This window comes from Pseudopipra pipra, chromosome W, assembly GCF_036250125.1.
Source record: "Pseudopipra pipra isolate bDixPip1 chromosome W, bDixPip1.hap1, whole genome shotgun sequence".
In the NCBI taxonomy this organism is placed as follows: domain Eukaryota; kingdom Metazoa; phylum Chordata; class Aves; order Passeriformes; family Pipridae; genus Pseudopipra; species Pseudopipra pipra.
The window spans coordinates 64,553,125-64,579,355 of NC_087580.1; the positions used below are offsets into that span (position 1 = coordinate 64,553,125).

The 26,231-nt window shown below is 42.6% G+C and overlaps 1 protein-coding gene across 2 annotated transcripts; it reads left to right on the forward strand.

Moving 5' to 3' along the window:
* The first annotated feature begins 1,427 nt into the window (after positions 1-1,427).
* LOC135405110 (DDB1- and CUL4-associated factor 12-like) lies at positions 1,428-21,066 on the forward strand. 2 transcript variants are annotated; one of them, XM_064639820.1, is made up of 9 exons: positions 1,428-1,649; positions 2,380-2,634; positions 8,268-8,474; positions 9,722-9,782; positions 11,450-11,643; positions 11,815-11,880; positions 14,980-15,142; positions 19,923-20,107; positions 20,873-21,066. In XM_064639820.1, the coding sequence occupies exons 1-9, from the start codon at positions 1,578-1,580 to the stop codon at positions 21,029-21,031; spliced, it is 1,362 nt and encodes a 453-aa protein (XP_064495890.1). In that variant the 5' UTR covers positions 1,428-1,577; the 3' UTR covers positions 21,032-21,066. The 2 variants fall into 2 exon arrangements, with proteins under 2 accessions (XP_064495890.1, XP_064495889.1); XM_064639819.1 differs by lacking the exon at positions 1,428-1,649 and adding an exon at positions 1,663-1,751.
* The last annotated feature ends 5,165 nt before the right edge of the window (positions 21,067-26,231 follow it).

Here is a 26,231-nt window from a genome sequence, read left to right on the forward strand (position 1 = left end):
GGTCTATCTAAGGGAAGCCAGTGCCAGGCTTTAGTCCCTCTGGGCTAGCAGTGGAAGGGGAGGAAGAGGTGTTTTATGCTTGTGGTCAGATTTTCCCACAGGAGAGATGGAGAATTTCAGTATAGATTGTGCATGTTACAATTGTAGCAGGATGCTCTGCCTGGAAGGGGGTAAAACAACTTGAACAATGCCCTATTTTGCAAAGCTATCAGTGGTGGACTGAGAGGGTGTATCATGCTGCTTTTGGTGTTGAATTATGCTAAAACCAGTCTGACTCATCAACCCCAAAGTTAAACATCCTGATATTGAGGTGAAGATGTGGCAGATATGGTAAAGCATCCTTATCTAAAAATGCTAAAGCTGACACAGCTGGTTGTTGGTGTGGGTGAGTAACATCAATCTCTACTTAATAATTGTTTGGGGGTTTTTCTAGCTTTAATATAATTGCTTTCATATAATTGCTTTGATATAGTGCACTATACTATACTAGTAGTTTTAGCTTCTATACTGCGTAGTTACCACCTAAAGAGTCTTTCTGCTGTGCCTTTTGCAACCGGACTTGTCTATCTCGCATTGGCCTTTTTAGCCATCAGTGCGCTTGCAGCAAATGTGGGTAGAGTCCTTCCCAAATCTTCATTCGCGAAGCCTAGCCATGGTGATGATGACTGCAAAGTAAATAATTCTGATTAAGATATTTTTGTCTAATCATTTATCATAATAAATCATTCATTTTTATATAAATATATCTGTTTTGCCATCCTTAATCCTGTGGGACAAATTTGTACAAAGGTTCAGTCACACCTCTATAATTCCTTAGACTTAAACAAAGTCTGGGGCTAAGATTGGATCCAGCTGCAGCCAGGCTCCTCTCTGAGAAGAAATTTAGAAAGCAAGGGATTCCTTTCTGCACCTTGTGAATCAACGGGAGGGCTTCTCTAATAAACTTAGCCTGAAGTTCCCACTCTACCCACGACAACAATCAACAGGAATATGCTCACAGGCTGGCTCTCAGTAAACGTTCACTGTGTTGGTTTGGCTGGGGTAGAGTTAATCTGCTTCACAGTAGCTAGTATGGGGCTCGGGTTTGGATTTGTGCTGGAAACGGTGTTAATAATATAGGGCCTCTCTTATGCTCAAACTGACGGAGTCCGGGAAGGCTGCCAGCCAGCCCCGCCGATCCATGCAGGGCACCGGGTAACGGACATAGGGCGAAGCCGGGAAGCTTCACTCCGAGCTCCCGCTGCCGCCGCCAGGGGGCGCCGCCCCGGCCACGCTGCCTGGCAACCACAAAGAGTGTGGGCCAGCTCGCTGCCCTGCCTCCTCCAGTTGCTAGGAAACGAGGCTTTCGGGCGGGGCGGGGTGGGGCAGCCGTCGTAAAGGAGCGGTGCGACTGTCGTAAAAACATTTCGGGGAAAATGTCGTGAAGCGCAGTCGGTAGGGTCTGTGGCGGAGGGAGTGACTGGGCCCGGCTCCCCGCACTTACATGCCCCGTATCCCGGTGGCTCCCTTCCCCTCCTGCTCCATGTGGGGCCTGGGTTTGGCTCTCGTCTTCTCCGGCTTCTTCTCCTTCTTCTACTATGGCCCGGAAAGCAGTTAGCAGGAAGCGGAAAGCGGCGACGGCTGCCGCCGGGGGGCTCCAGGGGGAGCAGGTAGACTGGGGAGCGGAAACGGGTGTATGGGGGTAGAAGCCTACGTGCCCGTGCCTGGGGTGACCCTGATCGGGGGTTGCCGTGTCCCGGTGCCCGGTTGAGGTGGGGAAAGGGGGGGGGGGGGGGGTTCGGTGCTTGGGGAAGGTGTCCTGGGGAGGACGGGAGGTGGTGGGGGATGGTGGGGAGGAATAGTCTTGGCCCCGGTGGCGAGGGGTGTCTCGGTGCCATACGGCAGGCAGCCCTGTCCCTGCTCTCTCTTCGGCCCGTAACCGCCGAGTCCCCGCCGCCCCAGAGCTGAGCGTTACTGCGGGGCGACCCCAGGCCGGGCCGTAAGAGGCCGATGAACGGCGCGATCAGTATCAGATGGCCCCCGCAGTGTCACCTTCAAACCTGCCGAGCTCACGGCGGGAGTCTGTTGGGGCTGCTTTTCCATTTAAAGTACTTCTTGGCTTCCTCTTGTTTCTATAAGCTTCTGGTGTCCCAACGGTGCCAAACCAGGGTGTGCTGTTTTCAATATCATGGCAGTGTTACTTCTTTAGGAAATATTTATGTTTAATTTTACGTTGCTGAAGGCTTTATCAGTATTTCTGAGTTAATCTTCGTGTACAGTATGCCATGGGTAGTTTGGAAGGCTTCAGTATTTTGCTGAGAATATCTTTGAATTTAGAAGGCTTTGTGTCTTTAGTTTGTTCTAGTTGCTTTATCTAAGTTCCATGCTTCTTTTCCACAGTATGGGTGGGATCACTCAGTTCAGAAAAGGAAAAGACTCCCCCCAGTGAAAAGGTCTGTGGTGTACTACCTGAAAGGTAGAGAGGTCAGGATGCAGAATGAGTCCAGCTACCACCGTTTGTTGCATGGGTATGCAGCCCAGCAGCTTCCCAGCCTCCTGAAGGAGAGAGAATTTCACCTTGGAATCCTTAATAAAGTATTTGCCTCCCAGTGGCTGAACCACCGACAAGTGGTGTGTGGAACAAAATGCAACACAGTAAGTGCCACCTATCTTTCTCTTCTCTCTGTTAATTTTTCCACTCCCAAATGATGCTTATCATAATTGAAGTATGTAGACTGCCAAGGAAAATATTAGGAAGTAATTAGGTGCGGAGTCCAAATTGTGCACAGTTAATTTTGAATGAAGGTAATGCTTAACAATCACCCATTCTCCTCTGAAAATATGGCACTATGCAGATGACTGGAAACCTGAATGCGAGGCCTGTACCTTATGCAGCATCTGTCTAATCCACATAGAGCGATTTACATCTATTTGTAGGATGGTAAGCAACAGTGGAATTGGATCTTTCTTCTTGTCCTGCAAATGTAAAGTTAATGAACTGATACTGAAAAGCAGCAGAAACAAACTCCTTAACACCAATTCGTAGGTGTTAAAAAGGGCATTCTTTATTCAGCATGCTGGAGGATAGCTCCTCTAATCAAAAGTACCAAATGACAGACAGGGCTTTTTATTACACATACTTTTTACATATTCATTAGATATTCTTGCTTACTTAATACATATTCATTAGTTTGCTTTACATAGTCACACCCCTTTTGGAAGTCCTTCTTTGGTCCTTCTGGGTCTTCTTTGTTGTCTTGACCTCAGTTCTTGAGCAGGCACAGCATCACTGTGTTTCACCACAAAAAACGTAGCGTTTGTTCTTTATCTTATTTGGGTACACAGACCTTAATTTACATCTTGTTTGAGTTACATCCCTTATCTTATTCTCTAGGACTTCTCTAAGATTATATTGTTCCTTATTTGGGCATTCTGAGATAGGAGAAATAGAAACTTTACTCACACTGTCAGAACAACGCTAACTTTGCTAAATGGTAGCTAACGTGCCTGGCAAAACTTGCTAGTAAAGCTCTATTTTCGTTATTCTAAGTTTTTTATCATTTGGTTTTATGTATGGTTCTGTGCTGCTGACTTGGGTCTGGAGCATCTCTCTTATGAGGTGAGACTGTGGGAGCTGAGTCTGTTTAGTCTGGAGAAGAGATGACTGAGAAGCAATCTCGTCAATGCATCTAAATACCTCAAAGGCAGGTGCCAAGAGGACAGTGCCAGACTTTTTGGTGGTGCCCAGTGACAGGATGAAGAGCAATGGACATAAACTAAAACACAGGAAGTTCCACCTCAACATGAGGAAGAACTTCTTTCCATTGAGGGTGGGAGCACTGGAACAGACTGCCCAGGGAGGTCATATAGTCTCTTTCTCTGGAGACATTCAAAACCCACCTGGATGTGTTCCTGTGTCACCTGCTCTAGGTGACCCTGCCTTGGCAGGGGGGTTGGACTGGATGATCTCCAGAGGTCCCTTCTAACCCTAACAATTCTGTGATTCTATGACTTCAAAAAGTTACTACAAAACTAAAAACTATGGTTAAACTCTAGATATTCTTCAGAGCTGAAAAAAGTTAATTTCAGATCTTCAGGATTATCCTTTGCGTTTTCACTTTGTAATTTTTTTCCACTCTAAATCTATTTTCAGTGTTCAAATAACTTCCCTTGCTTATGTATCTTTAGATGCTTTAGCAAAAATTGAAACCACTTCTGACTCTTTTAGATTTCACATTTCCAAAGCATCACTTTATAGGGAAATATTAAAATAATGTTCTATGTGATTAATAAATGGAGAAGATCACACTTCTTAAGTAATGCTCTCTGCTGGAGTTAGTGGCCCAACTTCATTGGCTGAGGTTGCAATTTCATGTATGAAATTCTGATTGAATTAGTGCAAAATCCCAAATTTCTTCTTTGCAAGTTGGTTAGTGCCACAGAAATGAATTGAGTGTTGTAAAGAATGTATACATCAAGCAGCTCTTAAACCTCAAAGTATATCAGTTGGTGTGATTGTTTCTTTGCCTCAAGATTTTTTTTTTTTGCAAAAGCCATGCTCAGTGATCTGACCTGTGTGGGACAGTGTTTTGTTTTGGTTTTTTTTGAGGGGGGGTGTGTGTATTTTTTTTTAATTCAGATGTTCTGTTATTATTCATAGTTACACAGCAGGAGGCTTTCATGTAGTAGCTCTTAAGAAGCAAGGCCTAGCTATATAAAGAAAAGTCTTTTAACAGTAATTAAGCCTGAAATAGAATCCAGCTGACCTTACAGCTACCTGAGGACTAGTTGCTGTCACAGGAGTGGTGAGACTGAGTGGATGAGGAAGAGGCAAGTGGATTCTCAAAGATTGGCTTAAGCCAATTGTGAAACTTCATCACAATTGATTTTCTCTTAGTGATTCTATTTTTAGCAGGTCAATGTGTTTATCTTGGGTTTCTTTCAAATGTTAGTACGAATGACAAGAACATGCCTGTGATTTCTGAGAGCAGTATGTGAAGAGCTGGAGCATAGAGCATGTCAAGCACTTCTTATGTGAGGAATAAGCAGTCTCTTTCATGTGTGTTGTTTGTGCCTTGTAAATCTACATCTGTCCTGCTTGCATAATAAAAACATGCTGTAGCTCAAGGTGGCACCCTTTGATTGATTCGTATCATCAACTAAAAGATAGGGCTGCCTGTTCATCTGCTGTTCTGTGTGCAGGGGCAGCAGCAGAGGACATGAGTCTACATGCTACCTTGAAATGGCATTTAATAGGCCTGGGTTTTAATCTTGCTGTATAAAGTCAATGCTTTCAGTTTAAGATGCATGGGAAGGGCACTTATATTTAATTAATTGGTAACTTTGTTGGGTCCCTGTTTCCCCCCCTCCTTCCCCCCAAACTGTTGTCTCTGAAATGCAGGTCAAAAAATGGAAGTATACTTGATGAAAGAGCCTGGCAAACTGTTCTGCTCACAGTATTGTATATAAGGGAAGATAGATTTTGCAGTTCAGGCTCTGGTAGATAGATACTTGGTTACCTCTTGGTCTTGTTCTGTCTCTTCCTCCTGTTCCTGTGATGGCCCTGCTTTATCCTCCTTTACTGAGGTGTTTTTTGTGTCCATTTCTTCTTGTGTACAGGGGCAACTAGTACTGGCACAGGTTGGTTCTCTAGTTCTGCTGCAGTGTCTGTTGCCGGGGTTGGAGTAGAGTAGCTGCAGGGCCTGTCATTTTGTCATCGGGTTCAGAAACCTTCTTTCCTCTTGAGGATACTGAGTCATGTTGAAGAGGACTTGATAGGCCTGGGTCAGGTCCCAGGACATTGCAGTGATTTGTGTCTCTTTGGAATTGCCAGGGTGACAATACACTTTTTGCAAATATTTTACTGTTTTTTCTGAATTCTGCACTTGTTTAGGGATGAGGTTCCAAAACACTGGCGGTGCCCACTGCCCTAGGTACTTGCCCATACTATTCCCACACACCCTGACACTCAGAACTATTCAGTCTCGAGGCAGATCTCTGGATGATGTTCTTAAATAGTTGTTTAACCTTAAACAAGATCTGAACTACATGCAACAACATGCTGGCTCCTAGCAAAAGGACCAGGTTGGTTTCAAGGGTATTCAAAGGATATTCAAAATCTTTAAAATTCTCAAACACTACTGTAATCATCCTGGAGGAGAAGGAAGATGTTGGATGGATGTATATTGGAAGATGTGTCCCCCATAGGTTGGCTATCTGAGGAGAAAAGGCAAAAGATGTAACTGTTAATAGTTCCCAATAGATGGCTCCCAAAGTACAGATAGGATGGCAATGCTGAGTACACATACCAGGTTGGTTTCACAACCAGCAGTTCTATCATATCATAGGCCAGCATTACAAAGTACAACAAAATGATAACCTTGGCCCAGGCCTCAAGGATGATAGATAAACACCACTCCAGGGAACACATGCTGCAAGTAAAGTGTTACACAACACTATGGGTGCTGAAAGGATGAGGCTGCATACACATACAGAAGTTGATTTTGGGATTTCTCCACTGATCTTTTTCGGTGTTCCCCTTTTATTCATATTCTCTCATAAACAGCACCTGGTGTTGTCTTTTAGTTAACCAGAATTCCCAGGATCATCCTAAACCAGTGTTTTGATCCCACACATTCACACTTGCATCATGTGGTGGCTGTGTTCAGCCATGAGCAGAAACACATGCTATCATGCGGACCATTAAGTGGTTTTCCACTTTGAGAAACACAACATTCTCTCTGTCAAAACACTCAGCCAAGGTCAGTCCTCCCTTTTGATTCCAATTAACTAAATGCAGGTGCAGAGTGACTAAGCTTGTTCCCACACAACACAACTCTGAGAACAAGTGCAACAACTGTGAGAGCAAATAAATCAACAAGCTCATTGAAGGGGTTTTACCTCAAAAATATACAAGGCTCCAAAAATCCACCTGATGGATTTATTAAAGGGCCTTCAGTTCTTTTTATACCTTGAGAGAGTGCGTGAGAGAAGAAGCTACACATTTCCCAGGAGGTCAAATAACATACTTTTACTGGCAAACTTTAGAAAATAAGGGAACTTGGCAAAAGTTTAAAGGGCAACATTCAACCAAAATAAATCATTTCACAAAACAATGACTTAGCACATGCTAACCCATACAACTTAGCAAAATCCAACCCCTCCAGCTTTATGTTACCCAAATATCAAGAAAGGAGATTAGGAGAAGAAGAGAGAAAAAGAGAATTATAGCTACTACCTTGATTTCTGTGCAATTCCAGCTTCCATGTGTCCAGACAGTAAGGTTGTGACTGTGCAGTAGCCACATGGTGTTGGTTTTGTTTGCTCTGAACTCTTGTGGCCACACCACCCCCCCCCTCCAGGTTGGGCTTCCAGTGTGCTAGCCATTCTGAGGCTGGATTAGGGGCTTCAGGGGGTGTGGTGTGGGGCAGTGCTCCCAGTGTGCCAGTGACTGACAGCTGCACTAGAGGCTCTCAAGGAGGTGGGGTTATGGGGGGGTAGAGCACCATTCCACCTTGGCAGAACCCAATCTGTCCCCTCCCCTCACACACTGAGTTGTTTCAAGACAATAATAACTCTAATAACCTTTTTCAGTCCCTCACAGATGGGGAGGAGAATTGGAAAAAACATAAAACCCGTGGGTTGAGATAACAGTTTAGTAATTGAAATAACATAAAATATTGTTATAATAATAAGAAGAAAAAGAGAAATTAAATCCAAGATAAACAAGTTATGCACAATACAATTGCTCACCACCCACTGACCAATGCCCAACCTGTCCCCTGGCAGTGATTGGCAGCTCCCAGCCAACTCCCCCCACTGTATATACTGAGCATGATGTTATATTGTATGGAATATCCCTTTGGCCAGTTCAGGTCAGCTGTCCTGGCTATGCTCCCTCACAGCATCTTGTGCACCTGCTTGCTGACAAAGAATGGAAAACTGAGAAGTCCTTGATTTAGAGTAAGCACTACCAAGCAACAACTAAAACATCACTGTGTTATCAACATTATTCTCGTACTAAATCCAAAATGCAGCACTGTAACATCTACTAAGAAGGAAGTTAATTCTATCCTAGCCAAAACCAGGATGGGTGATTAAAGTAAAACCCACTGTAATTAAGTTAGTTTAGTTGTTTTAGGAAGGAATATATGCATTTTTCAACCATACTTGCAGCATTTGTGGATTCTACATTTAAAAGAATGTTAGTTCAAAATAGGGAGGATATTTGACCATCTTGGTTTTCTTATCTGTTCAATAATGACTTGTATCTGCTTTTTTCCCCCCAGTTATTTGTAATAGATGTCCAGACCGGTCAAATTACCAAGATTCCTATTCTGAAAGATCGTGAACCTGGCATGGTGAACCAGCAGGGATGTGGTATTCATGCCATTGAGCTCAACCCCTCAAGGACCCTTCTGGCCACAGGTGGAGACAACCCCAACAGTCTTGCAATTTATCATCTGCCTACACTTGATCCTGTGTGTGTGGGAGATGTAAGTGGGAGTATTTGGGAAAAGTGTATTCTGTCCCAAGAGTTACTACTTTGAAGTGCATAAGGTCAGAGCAAGGTTAAGATTTGGGAGTTTTGTAGTGGAGAGTGAATTTCTGAAAGCTTGAAAATATTCCTGATCAAGTTGTCTTTTTTGACAAGATATCTTAAATATGAGTGAGTACATAAACATGCGAGTCGATTCTCAGGATTCTGAGTCAGATTTCTTCTTCCTTACCCTCATTCAGGTCTACTTCAGATTACTTTTAAGCGTTGAAAATGTAACAAGATCTTAACTGTTAAAAGTCTAATTGTGGCGATGATGATCTCTGAAACTAGATTTAGTGAAAAAGGTCTTTTGAGAAACTGTAAAGATGATTCAAGGTTTTCCCTTCTCCAGTGTAGCTTATATATGTATTATTTCAGAGACAGAATTTGGCTTTGAGGATTAGTTCTAACCCAGTGGCTCGTGGCAGTTTGATAGACTCTGGTATTGTTTTTATTTCTGAAACATTGTGAGACCTTTTTAAAACACCCACTCTTAAAAAGAAAAAAGGCTGAAATGAGTATGGTGTTGTCCTGTAAGCACTTCTCTCTTATTTTTCCTTTTTGATTCAGGACTTTGCATAGACATTAACTACAACAGCAGAGGTTCGGTCAGAGTTTCTGCAGCAGGAGATAACCAGCTGCAGAAAGGCTTGACTCTGAAGATTTGCATGACTTGCTATTCATTTGTGTGCCACTGTGACTGCAGCTTTTCAAACAGAACTAGAGCCTTATGGTCTTTTTTTTCTCCATAGGCTTCTCACCTGCTGAGTAAAAAATTCCTGAAAAATTAATCTGTAGGTCATATATTGTAATCATAATGTTTTGGTTTCTTTTTATAGTAGGGATGTGCATTTGAGGAAATAAAAGTATGCAGCTACTTTATAGAAGTAAAGAACACTGCTTTCAAAATGGAAAAAATCCAAGTCTTCAGAATTGAGATTAATTTGTCCTTGATCAGAGATCTTTTTCTATCACCTAATTGCTCTCTATTAATTATACAGGTTAAAATCAATAAAAGTTAAAATTACTGTTAGATACAACTGCTCCAGCTTGATACTGGAAACTTATTTATATGTTTTTAACATAGGTCTCTCCTTCTGAGTTTGCACTTAAGTATTCTTCACTTTGATTTTTTTTTGGTCTGCCTTGAGACTACTGCAGAATATAATGGCACAGAAAATCTGTCTTTTTCTTTACTTTTAGGATGGACATAAGGACTGGATATTTTCAATTGCATGGATAAGCGATACTATGGCTGTTTCTGGTAAAGTTAATTTTTATTATTTTTCCCAGAATTTTATACTGATTTACAGCACTTGATAGGTCTTAGGGAAGCACTTTTATAAGGCATTTGAAATCACTTGGAACTACTTTGCCTATTTAAACCATTCTTGGTCTTAGTACAGTGCTTTGTCTTTTTGTTTGTTTGTTTTGGTTATTTTTGTTGTTGTTGTAGGACCCTGGTCTAGATTGAATTTTTTTTTCTAGTATTAGAGGGAATACTGCTATCTTTACAGTAGGTGTTGCCATGAGCAGGTGTCTAAACACAGTAAGTTCAAGGGGGAAGGATCCTACACAAGAATAATTTCAAGAGGGATGTTGGTTGTCAGTTAACAACTTTGAATACAGCAGAACAGTATTGGTTTCCTGAAATTTTATGAAAGACTGATTAATAAAAACTCTGTTTTATCAAGCTATCAGTAAAGTGGTGTGTGTGTGTATATATATGCATAAATACTATGGTAATTAATACAGAAGGTTGTAATAGAAAAGGTCAATTACTGACTTTTTAGTCAGTGTAGTTGGATAATCAGTGTAACTTCATAAAATATTACTTAACTTAGGTAAAGGCAGCAATATGCAGTTGAATTAATGTAGTAGTTTACTGTCTTTCTGTGCTGAGAGGGTTGTAGTATTCTGTACAAGGAGGTGTCAAACTGCAGGTGACAGAAAATTGTAAGTCTTGTATAAAAATGAAATACTTGAATTGAGAATTCAGTAATATAAAAAAAAAAGCTAATCCTTGAATTGATCCTTGAAATTTTCCAACCCAAATATCTGCATTAAAAAAAACATTGTCACGTTGTGTAGGGAAGAAATTGAGGTACATGTCATATCTGTCAGAGCTGATTTAGAAGTGAGTTACCTAAACACCAGAAGAGATGGGTATAGGACCTTGGATTAAACCTGTGTTGATTTATGAACCATAGACATTTAGCTTCCTTCATTCAGTATTGGTACTCTTATTGATTCATATTTTGTATTAATATCTTCAAATTCAGTAGAAAAATAAAATGAGTTCTTGCTTGTTCAGACTCAGTTCCTGTGTTATATTCTTTAAATAAGAGATTGCATGAGTTTAAAAAAGAAATTAAAAATAGATTTGGTACAAATTGTTGTTTTAAATAGATGTTTCTGTTCAGCTCACTAATGTGCATGTACATATCCATAAACATACTGTCAGAAATCAAGCGATCTAAAATTGTTGTAAACCCAACAGAGTTTTCTTGGAGGTTTTTGTATTGGCTTAACAGACTGTCAATCTTGGCCTTGGTAAGCCAGGCTCAGGCTGAATGCATAGGCTATTCAGTTGCCTCTGAGTTTATTCTACATGTGAGTCTCTAATGTACAGGATTGTGGTTTTTTGATGCATCCTAATAAATTTGAAAACAGATGAGGTGATCTAGCTTCTTGGAAACCACATAGACAAACCAGTTGACAATGAGTTTGCAATGTTATCAACTTTACAGCTCAGTAAAATCATGATTTTGTTAACAATAATTAATATATAGACACCAACAGTGTGTTTGGTTAGATTAAATTAATCTAAAGTATCCTTTCTTTCTTTCAGACCTTACTGTTTATTGCAGTTCATTTTTTAAAAAGGGGAATTATGTATATGTGAAATGCTGTTATGGACTATTTATTCAGGTTCCCGGGATGGTTCGATGGGTCTCTGGGAAGTCACAGAGGACGTGTTGTCCAAAAGCAATGCCAGGCATAATGTCTCTCAAGTTCCTGTCTATGCCCACATAACACACAGGGCTCTGAAGGATATCCCTAAGGAGAACACCAATCCTGACAACTGCAAAGTCCGAGCATTGGCTTTCAACAATAAGAACAAGGTCAGTAAGATACGCAAGACAGTTGAGTAGTCCTAAAACTGTCCATATGTATTTGAAAAAGAAAAAAATAATCTTAATCAAATATACTGGAGAATCAACCTAGAATGTGAGTTTGTAAGGACATCTCTAATACAGAAAATAATGCTCTTACTTTTTTTTTTTTAATAATAGGAGCTGGGAGCTGTGTCCCTGGATGGTTATTTTCATCTTTGGAAAGCAGAGTACACATTATCAAAGGTGCTTCTCTGTTGCTGTAAAACTTAAAAAATGGCTGAGCATTTAAGGCTGTTCACTATTCTTTATCTCCTTTAAATGCTTGAAGAAAGAGCAGCAGTGTTTGGTCTGGGGTGATTCAGTGGGAACACTAAATTGGGGAGTACCATTCCTACACCATGACAGTCAATTTGGCACCCAACGTGTGGCATGAAGCATTGAGATAACAACAAATCTGACCAGCATGGGTTGGAAACAAATTTGATCTAAGCATTTGCTGTTTTAGATATGGAGCCACTGGTCAAATGTTGCTTGGTCTGTTCACATGGTTGTGGTACATAACCCTGTGTATATTCTTATATATTCACTATGTGCTCTTGGCAACGCCCTTTTTCAGAGCAGAGAGAGGGTTCAGGATTGCTTTGTTGTTCAGTTTATGACATGATAAAATCAAGGGCAATGAGGGTCATTTGGGATGTGTATTGAGTGTTGCTCTCCTGCCCTTACCTCAGGTGCTACCTCTGGGAATTCATTAATAATCGTACCCAGTCTGTGGGGGGAAAAGGAGAGGATGATTTTCTCCAGCTTTTCACCCCCTTTTCCTCCTTCAGGCCTGGTACAACAGCTTTTGGCAATTCTGAATTCCCCTTGGATGTTAAGGAAAGCATGTTCTTGTTGCTAAGTCTGCCAGGTCTCCTCAGTGTGGTCCACACCATGTTTAGAGTTACAAAAGAGAATTTTAGGAAGGTCATTCAGAGATCTGCCTTGAGGGTAGATAGTCATGAGTGGCATGGAAGGTGGGAGGACATGGGCAAGTTTTTGGGGACTTCTCCAATGGTTTAGAAGTTCACCCCTGAACAACTACAGGACCCTGATAAAGTGGCAGAATATTTGAAAGGAAAATACTGTGGTAATTCCAGAGAGGCGCAAAGTTATTCAATGGGCTGGGCCCTGGCTACTATTTACCAGACATTGCTCAGTACTAGACAGCACCCTCAGGGGGAGGAGGAGGAAAGCAGACCAACAGGCACTGTGGCCACTCAAACTGCAGCTGAACCAGAGGAACAACCCGTGCTGGTAGCAGTCGTACCTATACAGTTGAAGAAATGCAAGACAAAATCAGTTCCCTTAGTGAGGGATGAAGAGGAAACAGGGCCCTCACAACAGGAGGAAGAGGCAGGACCAGAGATAATCACCCAATCCCTGTCCCTGGGGTGAGATGCGAGATATGCGAAAAGATTTCAGCTGCCATCTGGGTGAGCACATTGTGACCTTGCTGCTCTGATGCTGGAATAGTGCGACCCACAGTTGGAAATTAGAGGGTAGTGAAGCCAAGCAGCTGCAATCCCTGTCCAGGGCTGCAGGCATTGACAAGGGGATTGGGAAGAGGACAGAAATCCTCAGCCTCTGGAGGCGACTCCTGTCAAACATGAGAGAAAGTTATCTTTTCAAGGACGATCTATTAGTGCACTGAGACAAGTGGAACACCATGGAGCAAAGTATCCAGTACCTGAGAGAATTAGCTGTGCTGGAGGTAACCTATAAGGATTCAAGTAACAAGCAGTCCCCTGTAGATTCAGATGAAGTCCATTGTACACAAACCACGTGGCGGAAGTTCCTACGGAGCGTGCCATCATTGTATCCCAACTCATTGGCAGTGATGTCATGGAAAGAAGGAGAACAAACTGGATAATTTGCTTGTCCAACTCCAGCAATATGAAGAAAGTCTCTCTTTCTCCCTATGGGCCTGCGTTTTGGCTGTGGAAAGACTGTCCAAGGACTTCCAGCAATTTAGAGAAAATGTCCCATACCCCTCCAGTACAGACCAGTGTCTCTGCTATTTGGAGCAAGTGCCCTCCTGCTCAAGAGAGAGGGGACAACACCACGAGGTTTTACCTTCATGATGACGGAGAGGACATGAGGGAGCGGGATGGAAAATACACCTCTGCCCTGCAGCACAGATATGAGTTGAAAGGAAGAACAACCACCACAGGAAATTTTTCAAATAAATGCCCCTCCAGTTTCCAGTGGGCAAGTCCTCAGACAGAATAGAAGGGCTGATGTTACTTCTGATCCTCTTGAAGGGGCCTCCAGTTCATGTTTACAAGAAGTGAGCAACAAGTACTATGACCAGAACTAGAGGGGCCCTGCCTCCAGCCAGGTGGAGGAAAGGGACATTCGGATCTATTGGACTGTGTGGATTCAATGGCACATAAGAACCACAAGAGTATAAGGCTTTGGTTGACACCAGTGCGCAATGTACCCTGATGCCATTAAGATATATAGGGGCAGAATCCACCTCTATTCCTGTCTTTAGTATTGTTGTTACTGTTCGTTTTCTTATTTCATTGATGTTTCTAGCACATTGTTCTTAGCTCAGCCTGTGATCTTTACCTTTTTGTGCCTCCAATTCTCCTCTCCATCCTGCTACACGGGGAGGTAGGGAGGAAGTGAGTGAGTGGCACATGGTCTGGGGTGATTCAGTGGGAACACTAAATTGGGGAATACCATTCCTTATCCATGACAAACACTTAAAATCTTTATGTAAAATGCAATGTCCTAAATAATAAAACTTGGAGACAGAAACTTCCCACTCATCTTATTTTGGAGGGTAAGAGATGCTCTTAACTTTCTGCCAGTTCTGGGTGAGCTCAAATGAACTTTTCTATAGAGTATATCGGATACTTAATTTGCAGCGTTCATTAAGGAAGTTGTACTTAGTTAAATGTAATTGCAGATCAAACTCAGAAATATCTATACTACTGTATGAAGTAAGCTTTTTCAGCTGAGAGATGATGTCTGTGTATACCTGTTGAAGAAATAACAGCAGCTTAGAAAAATGTAAAACAATATACCAAAATGTCTTTCTTTGCATAATACTTGGCTTCAACCTTTATCATCTCAGTTTGGTTCAGATAAGGCATCCAATCTCCTTCAGATTTTTTTCTCTCTGGGTCAGGTTGTTGCTTTTCTCTTAAAGTTCTACTGTTGGGATGAACTTATTTTTTAGCTGCATTTTGTTTTTTTTCACTTCAGCTTCCTTGAACATAGCTTACAGAATTGTTCTATTAATGTTTTGCTCTTTTCTCATAATGTATTGATTTGTCTTTCCTCTCTTTCCAGTTACTTTCCACAAAGTTGCCATACTGCAGGGAGAATGTGTGTTTGGCTTATGGTCAGGAGTGGTCAGTGTATGCAGTAGGATCACAGGCACATGTCTCCTTTCTGGATCCGAGGCAGCCTTCTCACAATGTTAAATCCATCTGTTCCAAAGAACGCGGCAGTGGTAAGAAATTTGTCAGAGTGTGCTTCAAATTGTTTGCTTGCAGAAGTAGCTATTAAGACTGCAATAAGGTAAGCTTCTAATAAATAGGAAGGGTTTTTCATGTGATAGACTAAATCATTAAAAGCATATATAGGTTTTGCTTTTATGACGTTATTCCTTGAGCAACCAACAAACCAAACATAAAAGCAACTCTGAAATCTAATGAAGGACAACATCAGTGATTTTATGATCAACTACATTGCACACCATTGAAATATTACTTAACTTTTGAAAGCATACATTTTGCTTATTACTGAACTTTCACTGTGCATTTTACTTCTGCTTATTTTTTACTGTCTTATTCTGTTTTACTTCATCTCAAAGTAAATCCAGTCTTTATACCACTATTGTCTATTTTTGCATTTTTCTCTGGGAACAGGAAAAAAGCATACTATCTGCTCTATGCTATCATATTGGGTGTCAGTGCTGTGAGTGAATGCTTGCTTTGTAATTTTAAAGCCATGAGTGAGACACTTAATCATCAGTGTGTATTTATTTGCTTTAAATATACAAAAGCTTACTCTTTAAAAAGTTTGCAGATTTGAGTGCTGTTTTCCTTTTCTGATGTGAATGCGGTATGTCCAGTTGAACTTTACACCTGGGCTGAGCCTGAGGGTTTGCAGGGTACATGGTCCCATAAGCTTCTTCCCATACTCTTTATTTTCAAGCATGAGAAGGCACTGTGCTGTGATGCCCATTTTAAACCATATTAATCCCAGACTAATAAGTTGGAGTCCTTATTTAGCTTGACTCTAGGCATTTATCTCTGGGGTGCTAGTTCATATCTGGAGAAAGCCTTTGTTCAATGCTGTTTTCTATTCTGCATAGTAGGCAAATTTTGTGTGTGTGTGTGTGTGTGTGATGGTGGAGGCACCATATTAATTCCCAAGATACTGACTGTTTCAGCTTTCTGTTGGTCTCACTGGGACTTGGAGTGTTGCAGCACCTCTAGAAAGTAGGCTGTTTATTGATTTGCAAACTAAAATCTGGGTTGGCTTTTAAGTGATTCGAAGTGTTACTTGAACGTGCTTTCAGCTTCTAAATGCACCCAATGAACATGGTAAGTCCACATTAATTTCAGTTCACTAGTGTTGTATACAAAAGCAGGTCAGAGAAAGGTTGTCAGACTGAAACTGGGGCTGGTTTTTACCTAGTATAACCCTGTCTGTTCTATGTGAGATGGTAGCTAATGCTTTTTAGTGCATCTTGTGACTGTTGCTTTTCTTAGCAGCTGTATGGGAAAGTGCAGGCCCTGGACTGTAGTTCTCGATCTGTTAGAGCAACTGCTTTCTGCTTGACTGACCTGCAGAGCAATGTTGTGTGCCCTTGACTTTATAATCCTGAAGGCAGCAATGTTAATACAGTGGACAGAGCTTGTGCAGCACAGACTGTGTCTATTCTTTGCATAGGACATGCTACTGCATCTTCATTTCCTTTTGGGATTTGTAGAGCTCCCTGCCTCTCAGGAGTAAGACTCAATTTGCTCACCCAAATAGTCCAGGCCCACAGGTGGTAGAGTGATGGGAATGTAGGAGAGCTTACTGTGATCAATTCTAGGCACAAGTGGTGCTTTTAGTTTAATGGGAATGATTAATCTGAGGTACTTCAACTCCTTAGGAGCCAATTTGAAATGCTGTTCTTGAAAGCATGTTCTAAACATCTACTTAGTAGCAGGTACATCATGGATTCCTTCAGTTTTCTTAAAATTTTTGGTTAGAGAAAGATTCACAGTTCTTCTGTATTTTATAGCTTTTTATTAATAAATTGCATTGAAAAGTATATGCCATCTGCTTTCATACTCCATCACCTGTCTCTGTTAAGTAAGTGTTCTATTGGGTTGCTTGTCAATAAGCACTTTTGAAGCAAAAATAAGAGGAGGTCTGCTCTTGTGCCTTTCTCCTCTTATCCAAGTGACTGCTCTTGCTGACTACAGAGGGCTTAAAGCTTTCTGCATGTATTTGCCAGAGCCAGGCCCTTGTACTGGTGATGAATAACAGGAGCAAAGTTCCAAATAACAAGATGAATAACAGTGGTTAAGCAATTGAAGCAATAACCATGGGAATGTAGAAAACAGAAAATTGATGGCCTAAGTCCTTGAAGAGAGGGGAAAACAAAAAAGAAAACACCTTTCTTATCCAGGATGTCTAATGATGAGCCAACAAACCCCCAGTTTTGACTGGTTCTGTGATGAGAACTTGCCCTAGGGATGAACTTTGCTCATTATAATAGTGAAAATCACACCCCTAGCTCAGGGACCCCCTACTCACAAGAAGACCACTATTCATTGAGCATGTGCCATGATTTCTTGGGACACTATGTGTGCTGGTTTAAAGGTAAACCAGCAGGGGAAAATGAACTCAACCCAAAAGAGAGATTATAAGTCAGAATAACAATTTAATAAAATAATACAATAAGTACGATTATACAGACAAACAATTGGTTTTAACCAACAAAACCCAAATGTATAACCCAGCACCCTGGGGCATGAACAGAGTGGTGTTCTTTGGGCCCCCTGAGTCCAAAGTAAAGGGAGAGGGGGAAAACCTGTTGGTGAGAGTGCTGTTGCAATCTGGTCAAAAGTGGTGGTTGCAGTCCAGTCGAGAGTGGTGGTCTGCAGTCTGGTTGAGAGCGGTGATCTGCAGTCTTCCTCTGGATCCCAGGAGGGGTTAAAAAAGTCCCAAGACTCCAAGATTATATATTCTCCAGTTCAGGCAGGAATGCTCAGTACTTCCCTCAGGGCGGGGGGGGGGGGGGGGGGGGGGGGGTTCCTCAATGGGTGTGAGGAGAAAAACACCCTTCTATCTCGCAGGCCTCTTAGCACCTAGTTTGTAGCCTGATGAGTCAGACTGCTCTGGGCAGAGGGTGCAAATAGTCTATTGACAACAGTTTCTGGGAAATGGCATGGAAGGCTATAGAATACACAGTTTTGGGTTACACCCATCCAGTGATGAACTGGGCCCAGCTGTTCTAACTAGGACACTATGCCTTTAAATTGCAGTAGAGAAATGATAAGCCAATAGCAACTTAGCCAAGTAGTGACTTAAGTAAGATATGCTAATAGCCTAAGATTGTAACCATATAAGTAGGCCTTCCTTTGCCTTGGTGTGCTGGCTTTGTGGATTTGCCACCCAGCCCCCCCTTACTGCTCAGAACTGTAAATAAATCAAATACCTGGACTCTGTGGTGATCGGACTCTTGCACACTGGGTGAAAGAACCCGGTTCAGGACAACAATGAGGGGGGAGGGATGTCTCCCAAGTTGCTCAGATGCACTTGTAGTTCTCTGAATTAGAGATTCTTGTACAAATCTGGTAAATCTACTTCAGCAGGTGTGAGACTTGCACAGTGGTTTCCCACCTATTAAACCTGCAGCCAAGACTTCACCTCATATCTGGAACACAACAATGTGGCCTTGCCTGTTCTAAGTGTGTGTAACAGATGCTGGTGGCTGTGGACGTAACATCAGGTTGTGGAGGTGGAAGAATGAGGATATGTTTCTAGTTAGGATTCTGTACAGAGGGGAAGGGGAAAGTCTCTGCATCTACACTTCTTGGATGTCTGCTGTCATGTGTACTGCTGGGTGTATTCCAGTATGTCACAAGTTTTGTGATGTTCAGCCTCACTTAGTACAGTGACAGCGCTTGGCATGTGAATGTAGCTGGCATAACTCACTCTTCCCCTCCTGTAATTCGGTGGTACTTTAAAGACAGGTTAAAAAGCTCTAGGGTTTATAACCTGCCTTCATGTTGTGCAGAAAGGGGAAGCATAGATGTGGTGGGGTTTAATCTGCATAGAAGAGTTGTTTGGGTTAGAGTACTTAGACAGAGCAAACCTTTTGCACAATAAATAGAGATGAGATTACAGGACACTTTGCAAATTGCAAATTCCTATGTATAGAATCTCCACAAGACTATTTCCAAGGGAAGGAAGTTTAATCTGAAGCTGAGGCTTCAGACTAAGATTTTGGGAAAACAGGATGTACTCTTTTACTCAATCTAATGTCATAAATGAATTGTGTTAGAATGCTTTGTTTGGACTGGAAACTTGTAGCTTCCCATGTGCTGGTGTAACATGGTGGTGCTTTGCTTGTAGTATTCTGTTTTCATTGCTCGGTGAAGTGCTAAAAGTACTAACTACCAAGTAAGGTGTGCTGGTGTGAGAATATTTAAGCAGGGATAGCCTCAAAATTATTTAAAAGTGACTAGTGATTATTATGCTTATACCTGTTGACCAGCAAAATGCACTTGGTAGCAGCTGGGACAGTAATTTTTCTTACATAGTCACATCACAGCTTGGCAGGTAGCTAGACGGTGTGAGCTCGTGGAGGAAACCAATGTAACATTCTTTCCTCTGTCTGCTGCCATGTACTCATGGTGTGTTCACTTAGAGGCTTGTGAAAAACAGAACAAAGCTATTCTTGATCCTAAATGGCTTGTGATCTTTGTTTATCTGTTAGAGCTGGGGCCTGCTGAGAATTAAGCTTCTTACTATGCACCATCAGTGTAGCTAATGACATCAGAGGAGAAAGGAAGTAGTATATGTAATTGAAGCTGCTGTTTCAGTAGCATCAATGGCATTTGTCTTTATTGCTCCATGGTAGTGTGTGCTTCAAACTTGTGTGTTGTTGAGAATACTAGTAGGTAATTCCTCTTAAAGAAAATATTAAACATCAAGCAGCAGCACTGCAGGGCCAAAACATCCATTTTCCTTACTGCATTGTGTGTCCCTTCTCTATTTGACAGGTATTCGATCGGTGAGCTTCTACGAGCACATCATCACAGTGGGAACGGGGCAAGGTTCCTTATTGTTTTACGATATCCGAGCCCAGAGATTCCTGGATGAAAAGCCCCCACGTACGCTCTATGGACAGAAGCAGAAATTAGGAGGAAGTGAAATTTTGAAGTTGACTACTGGGAAAGGCTGGCTGGTGAGTAGCTTGTAGTTGTATGAAACCCTTTATACAGGAGTTTACACCGGTTCTTTTTGTAGTAATGGAAGTTATTGTATGAAATGTGTCCCAGTCAAACAGTGATCATGTAACCAATAACTGTAATCTTGAGAAGCAAGAAGTGCTGCAGAATTGCTTTCTACAAAAGCTTTATGAAAGGGTATTGAATGGTTGGTTGCTTGAGTGTAAGGCATACTGACTACTGTTCTTATGCACTGATTCATAAATGAACTAGATTTTATATCTTTATATTTCCTAATGTAATCTAACTTCTAGTTTTCAGAACCTCAAACACAAATTACATTGTCTTCCTTTAAAAATGTGCTACTCTAATGTGGTACTCAAAGCAAGAGAGATTTAATTTAGTTGTGTGCAATATTAGAAACTAGCCTTCTGAGGTAATGACATGGCAGGCACTTTCCCATTCAATTTCCCGTATGTTATCATAAAGCAGTTAATGGCTTTGTCTAACTTCTCTCCATTATCTTTTGTATCATTGTGATGTAACTTTAATGAAACTTGATATCTTCCCTACCCTTCACCTCCTCTCTACAATGTTTGGCCCAAATGTCCTCAGAAAAAGATTCAGGAGAACTTTGTTATCTTCTCATTGATCTACCTGAAGCTTTAGGAGTATTAACAGAGAAGATCCCTTTTAAGGCTCTGGAAGCTACCTTCTGCTTTTGTGAAACAAGGTTTTGTGTTTGTTTGACAACAGTACTAATCTAAACTTTCCTTTTACAGAATCATGATGAAACCTGGAGGAATTATTTTTCTGACATACATTTCTTCCCAAATGCTGTTTACACCCACTGTTATGACTCGTCTGGAACAAAACTCTTTGTGGCAGGAGGCCCCCTTCCATCAGGACTTCATGGGAATTACGCTGGTCTCTGGAGCTAATGATAACTCTTCATAAATGCTGATCTTTACACAGATTTCCACTTTTCTTTCCTGTTTTAACAACCAAATTGTGCGATGCCATTGATTTCTGGTTTAAATGCAAGTTACTTTTTGGCAGAGTTTTCTGTTGGTCTCTAACAGTCTTGTACATCTTTTTGAACCATTATTTTTACTTTAACCTCTTTGATCTTTTATATGAAGGGGTTTTTAAATCCTTTTTTTATTGTATTTACTCCAAATGACTCTTCCCCCACATTTAGGCTCTCTTGGCCATGTGTCCCCTCCTCTTCTTTGCTGTGAGGTAGGATTCCTTTCTTATAGAGTGGTTGCTCCTGGGCTTTCTGTGAAAGTCTAGGGGCTGTGTGTCTGCAGGTATTTTGTGTCAGTTCCATTACCTGGAGTGAGGAGTACTTGTAATTAAAAAATATTAAAAATATTTATAAGAGATAAACTACTAATTTATCTGTAGTGCCCGGCCCTAACCTGGGTTAATCTTATGTTTTAAAAGTACAAGTCTAATGACACTGTTTATGCATAGAGGAATACGGTAATTTTAAGCTGCACTAATTGGAGCCCAGGGACAGATTCCCCAGGGGTATTGCCCATCAAGCCCAAAGTGCAGGAGTTCTCAAAAATGTGTTTGAATTTGAATTGTAGTTTTCAGCAGTGCCAAGAGCAAAAATTGATCCACTGTTCCTTTTCTGCTTCTCCCAGGTATCGGCTTGCACAACAGGAGTTTGTATAGGCTGTTCTGCAGTGTGGCTATTGCAGGATGACATTACATTGAGGGCCTGCAGAGGTGCTGAGAGGAAATGGGGGCTAGGGACATGAGTGTTCTTGTTCTTCAAAATGAACTAAATCTATCAATTTTCCAGATGAGTCAAGGTTCCTTAGTATGCTGCTGCGGTAGCTCATGGGTTCTTCATAAACTGCCTAAAACCCAGCACGTCTTTATGTCTCAGGTTGTGGAAACTTTTCCCATTTTAGCTGTTCTGGTTGGCCATCTCCTCTAATAAGCCAATGGAATAAATAAAACGTTGTGGAGTTTTTTTTGTGGTTAAAGAGTGCATCTTGGTCTTGTCTAATGCAAGCTAGAAGCTTTCCATGTAGCAAGATAACTTGCTGTTAGCTCACATTGAGCTAGCATCTGTTGTCATCTTGATTGCTGTAGGAGAGGCTCAGGCTTTTCCCGAATCCCCTGCTGCCTTCTACATTCAGACTCCCTCAAACTTCACATGGGACTAGGTGGGGAGAATAAGTCCAATGCTCTTCAGGTCCAGCCATGAAGCGTGTGCATTCCAGGGTGCTGGTCTTACCTAATACTCACTAAAATGCAGGACTCAAGGGTGCTCCTCCTAGCCTTTTAGCAGGCACCAAACTTGGCTTGTTACTGACACCTCTGTCCTCTGCTGAGATGAATGCCTTTCCCCTGCCCTTGTCACCAGTGGAGCAGAGTGTATCTATATCCCACTGTTTTGGTGCCAAATGGGCAGTTGGCTGAAGCTGAGAAGAAAGACAAGGCTGGGACATGCTCTGTTCTCCTGTGTCTGCTGGAGATCACAGCCACCGCTGTAGAGTAGTTCTAGTCCCATATGCAGTTCCCACCAAATTGCCTAGAGTTAGTCTGCATGTGTCTTTGTGGTCCCTCTTGTCTCTGTACTCTCTAACTTCATCAGTAATGCCAAGCAGTGAGACTTGGGCTTAATTTCCAGTAGGTAGTGGACACTTGGATGAAAATCCTGCAAGGAATGCAGTTCTCTCCCATCCAGGTGAAAATCCTGGTAAGATAAGAGGTCTCCCAGATGTGCACCTGTCTCAGAAGTATAATTTACACTGAGTACTGACATGGGTACCTCACAAACAGATCCTCTTGCTGTGTTTCATAATTCTACTTCCCTTGTGGGTTGGTTGCTCAGTTCATGGTGAAATTATAAACTATGATGTAGCAAAGGAGCTCTCAAATTTTATGTAGAGTTGTTCATTGTTTTTTAAAGATGTAATGGTGCCTGTGTTGTTCTGTGATGGCAGCATACTGCTTTGGTTATTTTAGGGGCTTTGAAAAGTGGAAATATACAGAGGAAAACAAATCTTGGTGAAGTATGGCAGGATGTGTATTTCTAGGATTACTCCTCCAGCTACTATGTAAGATCATTCTTATCACAGTTTAGTTGTTTCTGGTTAGTTGTTTTGTTGGGCTTGATTTGAGATGCCTATTTGGTTTTCCTCTCCTCTAAAGAAACTAGACATTTGAGTCTGAGTGTCCTCTAATTCTGCTGAAACAAGTATTTAGGCGCTTAGTGTCACCAGTGCCAAAATCCTGATCTGGAAACCCTGGCCCTGATGTTGATCTATTAATTTGAAGAAAATTCCAGGTCTGAGTGAGGGGGCCAAAAGGGGATTTGTATGGACTGAGCTTTAGTCTCTAAACATGGAGGCTGATCTTTCTGCAGTCAGCAGTCTCTAGGTTATTGAAGAGGTCACCTTGGCACCCCTGGAAAATGTCCCTCTCTGCTGACTCTGATCTCCACAAGTACTTCAATGTGTGGTCCTAAAGCCTGGTAGTGTAAGTGCCCTTTTCCTCCCTTTTTTTCTGCATAGGAAGCTTTGGACAATTCTCAGAAGAGTCTGGACAATGATGTAAAATTTCCCAAGTTTCACATGCTTCTGTGTATTCTGCTTTCAGAGTGCTTTCTTGCAAAGATAACTTCTCATGGGGAGGGACTGTCGCAGTCAGATGGGACTGGACTGTTTGCTAAAGAGGATGAGTTATGAGGTAAACCAAACTCCTCTCTCTCTGCAATTGTAATGTCAAATTAAGGGGGCTTTACTCGAGGAAAATGTGGAAAACAAAAACAGAAGAAATAACAACCCTTTATTAAAAGATATATGTATGTTGGCAAAAACAGTAACAAAACAAAAAAAACCAAACAAAAAAACCAACAACAACAACAACAAAAAGTCTAAATAAGTACTTCTCTGCCCTTTAGCACAGTCCTAATTATGATCTGCAGGGGGCGTTGTTGGATCGCTGGAAGGTGCAGGGTCTGCAACGCCCTGTTGTGGCCTGCAGGGGGCGCTGTTGGACCGCTGGAAGGTGTAGGACCTGCAGTACCTGGTCGTGGTCGGCAGGGGGCGCTGTGAGCTCTGGCAGTCACCCCGCGGGAAGAGGGGGGGCTGGAGAGAGCGGTCTCGGACTGCGTGAGGAAGCCGAGAAGGAGATGGGGGATCCTTCCCTCCGTGGGGACGAAAAGGAAGGCAGGCAGTACACTCCCACAGGAACTCACCGCTGTCTCAGGTGGTGGTGTCTCAAAAACTCCTCCTTCTCTCCCGCGGGCAAGCAAACTCTCCAATGAAGCACAGCAGATCCGGGGAGTGGGGCAGTCAGGCAGGTCGAAGCCAGCAGGATGAGAAGTCGAGCTCACCAGGATGAACAGCCAAAAGAAAACTAGACCTCCGGTCCCCCTCCCCAAAATGCCTGTCTGCACCCAGGGAGCCAGCCACGCAGTCTGCCCCTCACCTCCCCGAACAGAACCAGCCCCCACCTCCCTCTCTCCAAATGGGCCATTAACCTAGGCAGGCTACATCTTTTGTAATGCTAATAACCTCCCTTTCCCCCGCTCACTCCGTTTTTTTTTTCCTTGGAGTGGGGCAGGGGAAGAAAAATTCCCGATTTCCTAATCTATAACATTATCCACCCCTAATTTTTCTTTCCCATGCTACCACACTTTATCAGATTAAATCTTCGATCCTCATACGTACATGCAGTATTCCAACTATGTACACATCCACTAATAGGTAGATACAAATACAGATACAGGTACAGGGTTACATACAGATACAAGTATACAGTTACAACCAGTTCACCCCAGAGTAAGGTTTCCCTGAGGTATGCACTTTCTCCATCTTCCTGCATCACCCACCAGGTGCAGCCGGGCCCTTGGGCAAAAACAATCCCACGAATGGGTTTTTCTTTGCTCGAGGCAGGGTTAACCCAAACCTTTTTCCCTAACACACCCCTCGCGTGAATCACCGGGACCTTATCTCCATCCACGGTGTGGAGGGACTCTGACTGGGCAGGGCCGGCTCGGTTGATGGAACCTCTGGTGTTAACTAACCATGTAGCCTTTGCTAGATGCTGATCCCAGTGCTTGTCTGTCCCTCCACCCAATGCCTTCAGGGTGGTTTTCAGCAGGCCATTATGTCGTTCAACTTTCCCTGCGGCTGCTGCGTGGTATGGGATGTGGTACACCCACTTGATGCCATGCTCCTCTGCCCAGGTGGCAACTAAGCTGTTTTTGAATTGAGTTCCGTTATCTGATTCGATGCGCTCTGGGGTGCCATGTCGCCACAGGACTTGCTTTTCAAGGCCCAGGATGGTATTTCGGGCAGTAGCGTGAGGCACCGGATACATCTCCAGCCATCCAGTGGTGGCTTCCACCATGGTAAGCACATAGCACTTACCTTGGCGGGTTTGTGGCAGTGTGATGTAATCGACTTGCCAGGCCTCCCCATACCTGTACTTACTCCAGTGTCCACCATACCATAGGGGCTTCAGTCTCTTAACCTGTTTAATGGCAGCGCAGGTCTCACAGTCATGGATAACCTGGGAAATAATGTCCTTGGTTAAGTCCACCCCTCGGTCTCGTGCCCATCTATGGGTGGCATCTCTGCCCTGATGGCCTGAGGCATCATGGGCCCACCGTGCTAGGAACAACTCTCCTTTGTGCTGCCAGTCCAGGTCCACCTGTGACACCTTGACTCGTGCAGCTCAGTCTGCCTGTTCATTGTTGCGATACTCCTCATTGGCTTGGCCTTTGCGCACATGGGCGTCTACGTGACGGACTCTCACAGTGAGCTTCTCTGTCCAGGTAGTGATGTCTTGCCACGTGTCAGCAGCCCAGATGGTTTTTCCCCGCGTTTCCAATTGGCCTTCTTCCATCTGTCCAACCATCCCCACAGAGCATTGGCTACCATCCACAAGTCAGTGTAGATGTAAAGCTTTGGCCACTTCTCCCGTTCAGCAATGTCCAATGCCAGCTGGACAGCTTTGAGCTCTGCGAATTGGCTCAATTCTCCTTCCCCTTCAGTAGCTTCTGAAACTTGTCGGGCGGGGCTCCATACAGCTGCTTTCCATTTGCACTTCATTCCTACAAGGCGACAGGAACCGTCAGTGAAGAGGGCATAGCGTGCTTCTTCTTTC